Source organism: Triticum urartu, chromosome 5A (genome assembly GCF_056163025.1).
Source record: "Triticum urartu cultivar PI428250 chromosome 5A, HENAU_Tu73, whole genome shotgun sequence".
Lineage (NCBI taxonomy): Eukaryota > Viridiplantae > Streptophyta > Magnoliopsida > Poales > Poaceae > Triticum > Triticum urartu.
This window is the reverse complement of record NC_141877.1, coordinates 523,647,819-523,659,003: the sequence shown is the minus strand read 5'-3', so window position 1 is coordinate 523,659,003 and position 11,185 is coordinate 523,647,819. Positions and strand designations below refer to the sequence as shown.

At 50.1% G+C, this 11,185-nt stretch overlaps 1 protein-coding gene across 1 annotated transcript; it reads left to right on the top strand.

The window, feature by feature from the left end:
* Window positions 1–1,856: 1,856 nt before the first annotated feature.
* LOC147972455 (uncharacterized) lies at window positions 1,857–2,683 on the top strand. Its single transcript, XM_087524335.1, has 4 exons — window positions 1,857–2,044; window positions 2,138–2,311; window positions 2,404–2,514; window positions 2,599–2,683. The coding sequence occupies exons 1-4, from the start codon at window positions 1,857–1,859 to the stop codon at window positions 2,681–2,683; spliced, it is 558 nt and encodes a 185-aa protein (XP_087380461.1).
* The last annotated feature ends 8,502 nt before the right edge of the window (window positions 2,684–11,185 follow it).

Genomic DNA, 11,185 nt, shown 5'->3' with positions numbered 1-11,185 from the left:
AGCCAGTTATAGAGCCATTGGTCAAGGCTCATGCTCTTAAGAAGATGGAAGATATATTCAGGAGGTGGAAAAATGAGTTGAAATCAACGTATGTCGACAAAGGGAAGACTCCAGAATTCACCGGCCGATTTGAGAAGATAAGAGATCACTGGCCTGCATTTGTGGCCTACAAGACATCAGAGAAGAGTAAGAAGATGTCAGTGACAAACAAGATAAATGCTGCAAAGAAGGAGCATCACCATCGCACGGGCTCAGGTGGCTACCTCAAAGCTCGGCTGTTGTGGGACAAGGCTGAGAATGACCTGCTTGCTAAAGGGGTTGAACCAGAGACATTGAACTGGCCAGATCGTTCAAGGACTTGGTTCTTCGGGGTTGGGGGAACCTTGGACCCTGAAACAGGGAAGTGTGTTTGGACGGACGAGCAACTTGAAATACCTGTCAAGAAGCTTCAGAAGTATATCGCTGCAGCGCAGCAAGGGACGTTCATTCCCGACAGAGTGAACGACGATCTCACAGAGGCCCTCAGGAATCCTGAGCACCCCAGATGAACATGAGGCACGCCAGGCTCCGTTGCATGGAATGTTGGGTTTCCCGGTGCAGACGATTACAAAACTCGGGAGAGGAGGAGGAAAGTGGAGTAGAGCGAACTGTAGAAGCTGAATGCAATGGTATGAAAGCTAGATGGACAAGTTGAGAGCCAGCGGCCTGCCGGAGCTACCCCAGAAGCTACCCCACCATCTCAGCGGAGAAGCAGTGTGGCTTCCACTGAGCTCGTTCAGCAGCCTGACTTCATGACTCCTAGCTACCTCGTGGACGCTATCACGGAGGATCAACATTGCAACCTTATGACGCAATGGCAGAACCTCAAAGTCAAGGCGATTGTCGGCTCTGTTGCACCTCCTGAACCCAACGCAACTTTTCATTGTCGTCTGATTCCACAAGACTATGTTGTTGTGATGGTGGATGAAATAACGAAGGGACTTGAGGAGCTCGATCTTGACCACCCTACCGGTGAAGGGGATACTCGGCTGGGTCTTGCTCTGAAGACTCCATGTCAATGGCGGAAGGAGCACATCAAGCTTCCAAACTGGATGCCTCCGCCTCCTCCTCCTCCTCCAGCGAGTGATCAGGGCACTCCTCCCCTTCTCCACCTGCTTCGGCGCGTCCGAGCAGCCCGCCTCCTCCTCCGCCTTGTCAGCAACGGCGGAAGACAGCCGCCGCCGCTTCGGCTGCTCCGGCGCGTTGTAGCACTCCGCCTCCTAAGCAATGACGGAAAACATCCACCATCGCTCTGGCTACTCCGGCGTCTAGCAGTATAGGCAGAGGCGGGAGGCAATACAGATTTGGTCCATCTCTCAAGCCTCTAGAGAAGTTACCATACGAGAGGACCGTGGAGGAAAACGCGGAGATCTGTGAAGCCTATGTGAAGCACTTCTTTGAAATGTGAACAGCTATGAAACATCCACCTCCGGAGGAGAAGATAGATCCGGTGAAAGTGAAGCACACTACCAATGCCATGAAGCGACCACCACCGCCTTCGCCGGATGACAACCATCTCCGCTGTCTTAAAAAGACATTGCAAGAAGTGCGCCGGTCGGGAACTACTTCAAGTGACAAAAGGTTAGCAGAATGACCAAGTGGGAAAAAATTGCGCACCTCAGAGAACAGGAGAACCAATCATGTCCCCGCTCAAGGTGTCTAGCGATATCGTTACAAATCAGCCACTGATGCTGCCTGGTACCAATCCTAGTGATTACCTGCCCGATGATGTCCATTTTGATGCAACGGAGGTGGACAAATTCAAATACCAGTACGGGAAGCCTCTCTTCAAAGATGGAACTCTTGCTCTAACAACGATGATGCAAAGATTCCATGAATGGTACATGAAAACCTGCAGCGAGTCTGGGAAGGAGGCTTTGTCGATGAGAATTAAAGAGGACCACGACTTCATTGGACAAGAACTGTTAGGTGTTGATTTTGGCGAGTTTTTCCAGTTCTACAATCTAATGGCCCTCAACAAATCACTCGTGGCTTGCTACTGTGTGTAAGTACTACTTTCTGTAATTAAGTCTCTCTATATATATATATCAGCTCTTTCATTGCATGTACATATATTTATCCTCACTATATTATGCAGATTGAAGATCATCGAATGGCGAAAAGCACAAATATATGGCATTGGGTTCATTAACCCAAATATCATACATGAATGGACGGTTAAAAGGAATGTCTCAAAAATCGAGGACAACTTGCTCAAATCGTTGCTCAAAAATCAAAGCAAAGATAAAATACTCTTTCCTTACAACTTCAAGTGAGTGTTACTGTCTTGTGCATATATATTCGGTTTCCCTTATTACTCGAGGTTACAGTAATGTAACTAATGAGTTATGCATGCGTGGCCAGCTACCACTTTATTCTCCTAGAGATTAAGCTTGAGCAGGGACTAGTAACCGTCTTAGACTCGAGACGGAAAGATCCCCAGGAGTATGCGAACATGACTGAAATGCTCCAAAAGTAAGGTCAATCGATCATTATCGCACCATATCGCCAACTTTGTTCATTTCTTGATATCAAGTAATTATTTCGTTTGTCTGGCAGGGTTTGGAAAGAGTTCACCGCAATTTCTCCGGGACTGCCGACCGAGCTGAAATTTAAACACCCGAAAGTAAGCACTACTACCTAGTTCCGCGCATCTCGCATTGATTTTAGCTAGTTTCATCAATACCAGTTGGCATGCTTGCTTATCAGTTTGATTGACCTCTATTTCTGATAAAGTGCTTGTGGCAGGAAAGCTAGAATGATTTCTATGGATACTATGTTTGCGAGTTCATCTACAACGAGACGGCCAAGAATAAGTGGGGCTACTCTGAAAAACAGTATGAAGTGCGTAAGAAAAAATATTCACAATTTTATTTTATTTACCATCATTTGTGTTGAGTTTCATTCATACACATGTATTAACCCTCTTCTTCGATTTAGATCTGGCAGATGCAGGATGATCTCCTACCAAAAGATCGCATTAAAGCAATTCAAGAGGAATTGGCCGGATTCTTTGTTGACCATGTCATCAATAAAGCCGGAGAATACCATGTGGAACTTGACTTCAGATGTTAGGTATTGTAAGAGATCTTATATTTTATATATGTAGCTAGTAGCGTCGGATAGATATATGTACGAAAACTTGTTGTTCGACCAATCTCTCGGAGAAGGAGAGGTCGATCACTTCTCTCTGTATATGTTCACGACGATCTTCTGTACTTAATGGTTTCCTTCATTTTCTTACTAGCTAGCGTGTCGAGTCCTCTCTATACATATAGTACGTAGCGTCGACCAAGCACGGAGATAAGAGAGGTCACTTCTCTCTAGCTATTAGCTAGATAACACAATATATGAAACCCCCAAATTAACCCTCCAAAACCCCCACCCCCCCCCCTTCAAAAAAACAAAAACCCTAGCTCCTGAGTTGCTGACGTGTGGATGCTCTTTGGTCCCGGTTGGTGTTACCAACCGGGACTAAAGGCCCTCCTGTCTGGGCTCGCCGCAGTGGCCACGTGGAGCACCATCTATCCCGGTTCGTAAGTGAACCGGGGTAAAGGTATTGGGCTTTAGTCCCGACCCTTTAGTCCTGGTTCCAGAACCGGGACTGAGGGAGTCCTAGATTAGGGGGTCTCCGGACAGCCGGACTATCTCCATTGGTCGGACTGTTAGACTATGAAGATACAAGATTGAAGACTTCGTCTCGTGTCCGGATGGGACTCTACTTGGTGTGGAAGGCAAGCTAGGCAATACATATATGGATATCTCCTCCTTTGTAACCGACCTTGTGTAACCCTAACCCTCTCCGGTGTCTATATAAACCGAAGGGTTTTAGTCCATAGGACAACAATCACAACATACAATCATACCATAGGCTAGCTTCTAGGGTTCAGCCTCTCTGATCTCGTGGTAGATCTACTCTTGTACTACCCATATCATCAATATTAATCAAGCAGGACGTAGGGTTTTACCTCCATCAAGAGGGCCCGAACCTGGGTAAAACATCATGTCCCCTGCCTCCTGTTACCATCCGGCCTAGACGCACAGTTCAGGACCCCCTACCCGAGATCCGCCGGTTTTGACACCGACATTGGTGCTTTCATCGAGAGTTCCTCTGTGTCGTCGCCGTTAGGCTTGATGGCTCCTACCATCATCGATAGTGATGCGGTCCAGGGTGAGACTTTTCTCCCCAGACATATCTTCGTATTCGGCGGCTTTGCACTGCGGGCTAATTCGCTTGGCCATCTGGAGCAGATTGAAAGTTATGCCCCTGGCCATCAGGTCAGACTTGGAAGTTTGAACTACACGGCCGACATCCGCGGAGACTTGATCTTCGACGGGTTCGAGCCACAGCCGGGCGCGCCGCACTGTCGCGATGGGTATGACCTAGCTCTGCCGCCGAACAGTACCCTAGAGGCTGTGCCCGCATCAGCTCCGACCCTTAGCCCGGAGCCAACTGCGCCAGTTGAGGACGGGTGGTTAGACACCGCCTCAGGGGCTGCAGTCTCAACGGCGATCGAGCCGAACACCAGCCTAACCCTCTGCGCAGCCCGTGACTCCAAGGTGCCGAACTCTTTTCCGGACTCCGAACCATCCGTGCCCCTGCCAATCGAATCCGATTGGGCGCCGATCATGGAATTCACCATCGCGTATCTCTTTCAGCACTCGCCCTTCGGTGACATTCTGAATTCACTAAGGTCTCTCTCTTTGTCAGGAGAGCCCTGGCCGGATTATGGCCAACAGGATTGGGATGCGGATGATGAAGAAATTTGACGCCCACCCACCACCCACTTAATAGCCACTATCGATGACTCAACCGACATGCTCGACTTCGACTCCAAATACATCAACGGTATGGACGACGATGCGGGAGGCGAAGAGGAACCACCGCCCACAAGGCGCTGGACGTCCACCTCATCATATGACATATACATGGTGGACACACCAAAAGAAGACGACGACGAGGAACGGAAGGATGCACCGCAGGCTTGTTCCCTCGAGAAGCAGTCAAAGTGGCGGCGCAAGCGCCGCCCCAAATCCCGCCTCGGCAGAAATAACGATCATACAGACCCAGCATTGGAGCAGGGTGAACCACTGCCGGACTACGGCAATACGGAGAATCAAACTGAACAAACTAATTCTGTCAAAGATACTAGTCCGGACGACATAACGCCGGACAGGCAACCAGAGCAGCAGAATGCCCGCAAAGGCTTGTTGCCACCGCAAGGAGTCTGAAAAAGCAGAAGCAAAGGCTCAAGGCCGCGCAGGACACACTCCAAATCAGATGGAGGAAAGTACTCAACACAGCAGCGAAGTACGGCAACAATCGCCCCACCAAGAGCTACCCAAAGCGAAAGTTGCTACCTGAATTCGATGAGGCCTCAGACCCCCCACAACCAAAAATCAAAACAGCCACCTGGCCGGATAGACGACCTCACGACCAACATCGAGCGGCAAACAACGCCACTCACAAGCCAATACGCGATCCACGTGAGGGCTCGCACCAAAAGGACGGTGCAACCAGATCCATCTATGGACCATGCAAGCGCGCCCCAGCATACAATGTAACACAACAAACATCCGAACAACGCGGTACACCCAGATACAGGGGTGCCGCACACCCCCTATGTTTCACCGATGAGGTGCTGGACCATGAATTTCCAGAGGGATTCAAACCCGTAAACATAGAGGCATACGATGGAACAACAGACCCTGGGGTCTGGATTGAGGACTATATCCTCCATATCCATATGGCTCGAGGAGATGATCTCCACGCCATCAAGTACTTACCCCTCAAGCTCAAAGGGCCAGCTCATCACTGGCTTAAAAGCCTCCCCGAAAACTCCATTGGAAGCTGGGAAGAGCTCGAAGACGCTTTTTGGGCAAATTTTCAAGGGACTTATGTCTGACCTCCGGACGCGGACAATTTGAGTCATATAACTCAACAGCCCGGAGAGTCAGCCCGAAAACTTTGGAACAGGTTTCTTACTAAAAAGAACCAAATTGTCGACTGTCCGGACGCCGAAGCCTTGGCAGCTTTTAAGCATAGCGTCCGTGACGAATGGCTTGCCAAACACCTCGGCCAAGAAAAGCCGAGAAAAATGGCAGCATTAACAAGCCTCATGACCCGCTTTTGCGCGGGTGAGGATAGCTGGCTAGCCAGATGCAACACCAGCGACCCCAGTACATCTGAAGTTAGAGATGGAAACGGGAAATCACGGCGCAACAGCAATAACAAACGCCGGAGTAAAGAAGACAGCACGAAGAGCACGGCAGTAAACGCCGGATTCAAAAGCTCTCATCCAGGTCAGCAAAAGCCGCCCTCCAAAGGCGCCAGAGACGAACTGTCCAGCCTAAACAAAATTCTGGACCAAATATGTCAGATCCATAGCACCCCTGGTAAACCCGCTAATCATACCCACAGACAATGTTGGGTCTTCAAGCAGTCCGGCAAGCTCAACACCGTACACAAGGGGGAGGATACACCAAGCGAAGACGAGGATGAGCCTCTCAAGCAAGACACTGGGGAACAAAAGAAATTTCCACCAGAAGTCAAAACAGCAAACATGTTACACGTGATCAAAGGAAGAAACAAAACGGCACTCCCAGAAAAATATGCCCAAGGGCCTATCACCGCGGAGTCCTACCACTGGTCGTCTCAACCGATCACTTTCGACCATCGTGATTACTCAGCAAGTATCCGGCGTGTAGGATGGGCTGCCCTGTTATTAGACCCAATAATTGACGGATACCACTTCACACGAGTCCTAATGGACGGTGGCAGCAGTCTAAACCTGATATACCAGGACACAATCCGTGAAATGGGGATAGACCCAACAAAAATTTGCCATAGCAATACTACCTTTAAAGGAGTAACGCCAGGCCCAGGGGCTCATTGCACGGGCTCCCTGCTACTAAAGGTTATATTCGGCTTCCCCGATAACTTCCATAGCAAACATTTAACCTTCAACATCGCTCCGTTCCAAAGTGGCTATCAAGCACTACTCGGACGCGAAGCTTTCGCTCGCTTTAATGCAATACCGCACTACGCTTCCCTCACACTCAACATGCCCAGCCCATGTGGCATCATTACAGTAAACGGAAGTATTAAGCGATCTTTGCGCGCCGAAGAGAGTGGCAGCCGCACACTAAAAACGGCCTCACCAACTAAAGCATTTAATAGGTCGTCAAGACCTCGGACACGGTTAGTCGAGTTCAGTGCAGCTATATGTAATTCATACCGGATCAATGGTCACACCCCTATTACACATACAAGGGGCTCAACACGCGCAGACAAGTGGCAATTTTTACTCATTTTGAATTATACATGGTTTCTTAAAAAACTATCTTTTTGCACGACAACTTTTTCACCTAACTTCCTCTCTTTTACAGATGATCATCGTGCTACACCCGTCCAGGATACGGCACAACGGAGACACAGGCGCAGACGTGCAGCAGGGACCCGCTCCAAGGATTCTTTTTAGATTAAGACCCTGCGTAAACCTTTTTTACTGTCTCTTGTTGATACATATCCACCAAATTCTCAGCACAGTTGAGAAGGATGTTGACGTCTTGGCATGTGGCCACGTCAGAATAACGCACGTACCTGGACACAATGGGCTTCTTACAAAGGGCACTATTTAGGCCCGGTTTATACCATAAAGACCGAATACCTTAGGGAGTGTTCGGTGTCGCGAGTTTGGCCTTATATGCATCAACTCTGAATCATTGTCTTTGGTCAAATGTTGGGTTTGCCCGGCTCCTATGTTTTGGTGCCTTACATTCCACTTTATCGACTAAGGTAGCACCAGGAGAACTACTGCGATTGTGCCCTGGTTCATCCGGACGAGCACCTCAGTAGAGAAAGCCGAAAACTGACTGTCATGATATAGCGTGAGAATGGTCAACCACTCGATGACCTATCGGAATGTTAGAATTCCTCCGCCTTAACGAAGGGTTGTTTTCCGGCCAGGCATGTACGCACCCCGCGATCGGGAGAGTGCGGAGCCACCAGGGGCTATCTAGTAGCCCCACTGTCAAACTCCTATGGCTAAGTGAAAGTGTTAAAGCATTATAGTCTGGTTGCCTCGCTCGCTACACTATCACCTCCTTAATAGGACCAAGACGTTGGGTTAAGTGTCAACACGCGCTTTTTGCGAGCACCTCCGCATTATATGCGTGGGGGTTGAAGCCGACGGCTGCAATCTTTCAGGTTATACACATGTATACATAAACGGCCGCACAGGAGGCATCATACTACTTTCAGGCAAAAGTATAAACATAGCCTTATAAAAACTTCATAAAAGCATTGTGTTTACAATGAGAATACATATCACTCAAACATAATATTCTTCGAGCACTGGGCCTCTATCAAACGAGCACCCTCGAGAACCTCCTCGAAATAATGCTCGGCAGCCACTCGGCCTATGGCCGAACCCTGCGTCGCAACAGTGGTAGCGTCCATCTCCGCCCAGTATGCTTTAACACGGGCAAGGGCCATCCGCGAGCCTTCTATGCACGCCGACCTCTTCATCGCATTAATGCGCAGCACCGCACCAAGGAACTGCTGCACTAAGCTAAAATAGCTATTCGGCTTTGGCTTTTCTAGCCATAGCTGATCCACAACAGACCTCATGGCGAGTCCGAACAACCTATTCAGTTCGGCCCATTCGGCTAGCTGGTCAGTCAATGAAAGCGGATGCTCTGGAACGTGGAATTGCGACCAGAACAACTTGTCCACTTCACGATATGTTTGACCTTGGAAGTACTTGGCCGCATCAGCAGCGCTCGCAGCCAAATCCATATACGCATCTGCCGAACTCCACAGCTGATCCAGAGGGGCATACCATGGATCTCCGAACTTCCTCCGTAACATGAAAGGTTTCCCAACCACAATATCCCCGACTTCCCGCAGCTCCTCCTTCTTCGCTCTCATAGCAGAACGGGTGTCTTTGCCCGCCGTCGTGGCCTTCTCAAGGTCCGTTGCCTTTGCTTGGTTTTCTTTTTCAAGGACCCGGCAACGGTCGGCGGTGTCTTTTAATTATACGGCCATCTTGGCCATCTTCTCTTGGATCTCGCAATGTGTGGCCTTCTCGGCTTTCAACTCTTCGGTCGCCTTCAAAGCAGCGGCATTACTAATCCTCGCTTGTTCCTTGGCTCGGGCAAGTTCTGCCCGCAAGGTTTCCACAGTGGCAGCTCCATCTGCAGTCACAACATATTAAAGATACTGGCATCATGCTTCTCTTACTATGTGGCGTTCACCAAATAATAACACTTACCTTGTGCCTCGTCAAGCCTTTTGTTAACAAGCTCAATGTCGGTGTCTGCCGCATCCAGTTGCCGTTTTAATTTGGCAAACTCACTAGTCCGGCTAGGCACCGGAGCTTCCACCACCTGCACATAGGGGCAGTCTAGTTATTGCCTGGGAATATGATCCTTTGTTCGCCGCCGTTCTCGACGACAACCGGAGTCTCAGGGGCTACTATCTACACAGGGCACACCTAACATGTGCAGTACTATCACATATTATCTCACGTACCTCAAAGCCTGTCAGTAGACTCATAAAGGCTTCATGTAATCCGCTTTCGGCGGACGAGATTCTCTCCATCACCGTACCCATCAGCATACGGTGTTCTTCTGAGATGGATGCTCGCCCCACCAAGTCCCTCAGAACGTCCGGCCGCACACCAGACGGTGCCGGACTCTTTTGTCTGCTCTCTTCGGGAGCCGGACGCTGGGGACTTCGGGGGTCTATGGGATTATCTTCTGGCCTCGCCGGATCTGGAGAGTCCCTCCGTGACGACACTTCGGGGTCGCCCGCTTCTTGAGCGGAGGAGTCTGGGGGAGGCGTTTCACTCTCCATCATCTCTGGAAGAAGATCCCCCGAAGACGAGCTCAGCTGAGAGGGGCTAAGGCCCGAACTGCAATATATATGCGGTGGTTATTTTCTCAGAAAAAAAGATAGCATACCTTTACTATTAAAGTATTTTGGATCACTTACGACTCGTTGGAGGGCTGATCCCCCGCGGACTTTGTGCGGCAAAAGCACCCCCCCGAGGCAGGACCCTCTGTGGGAGACTTCTTCTCCCATTTGGAGGCTTCGGCTTCCGGATCCTCGGAAGCAGTCCTTTTCCTCCCCCAGTTGTCCTCCTTCGTGGAGACGCTCATTCCCTCGGTTGGAACGGGCAGCGATGGGGGCCCGCGTTCGCCCGTATTATCCCCCCCGGTATCTTCCTTCGAGGGCTCCGGGAAAGGTGCGACCTCGAGCATCTTTTCCAATACCGGATTTTCCAAACCCTCAGGGAGGGGGGCCAAACACCGAATCATCTTCGCCTTTGTTAGCCAGCCCTGGTCAAAAAGCAAACTCTCAAAAATAACTTCGTGACGAATAAAAGACAGTGTGTTCGGCCAGAGGATTTCTTACTTGTTCGGCAGCGCGGTTACTCCTCAGGCCCACATCCTCGGTAATATCCGGACACTCTACTTGAGGTCCGAAGAATGACTTGTACATCTCCTCGTGCGTCAGGCCAAGGAAACTTTGAATGGCACGTGGTCCCTCTGGGTTGAACTCCCACAAGCGAAGGGGCCGGCGTTTGCAAGGCTGGACATGACAAACCAGCATAACTTGTATCACCGCAACCAAATTAAAATCTCCCTCGAAGAGATCTCAGATGCGTCTTTGAATTATAGGCACGTCCTTGGCTGGACCCCAACTCAGACCTCTGCTGATCCATGACATCAGTTGTGGTGGGGGGCCCGAGCGGAAAGCGGGGGCAGCCGCCCACTTGGCACTTCTGGGAGCCGTGACGTAAAACCACTCCCGTTGCAATAATTTGGACACCTCTGGAAAGGAACCTTTCGGCCATGGAACTCCTACCATCTTGCCTATTGATGCACCTCCGCACGCTGCATGTTGCCCCTCGATCATCTTCGGCTTTACTTCAAAGGTCTTGAGCCACAGGCCGAAGTGAGGGGTAACGCGGAGGAAGGCCTCACACACGACAATAAATGTCGAGATGTGGAGAAAGGAGTCCGGATCTAGATCGTGGAAATCTAGCCCGTAATAGAACATCGAACCCCTGACGAAGGGATCCAGAGTGAGGCCTAGACCTCGGGGGAAGTGGGAGACGAACACGACGTTCTCGTTGGG

Coding starts and splice junctions, on each gene's coding strand:
- LOC147972455 (XM_087524335.1), top strand. CDS start 1,857: ATGATGCAAAGATTCCATGAATGGTACATGAAAACCTGCAGCGAGTCT. Junction 2,045..2,137: donor CTCGTGGCTTGCTACTGTGT/GTAAGTACTACT, acceptor TATATTATGCAG/ATTGAAGATCATCGAATGGC. Junction 2,312..2,403: donor CTCTTTCCTTACAACTTCAA/GTGAGTGTTACT, acceptor ATGCGTGGCCAG/CTACCACTTTATTCTCCTAG.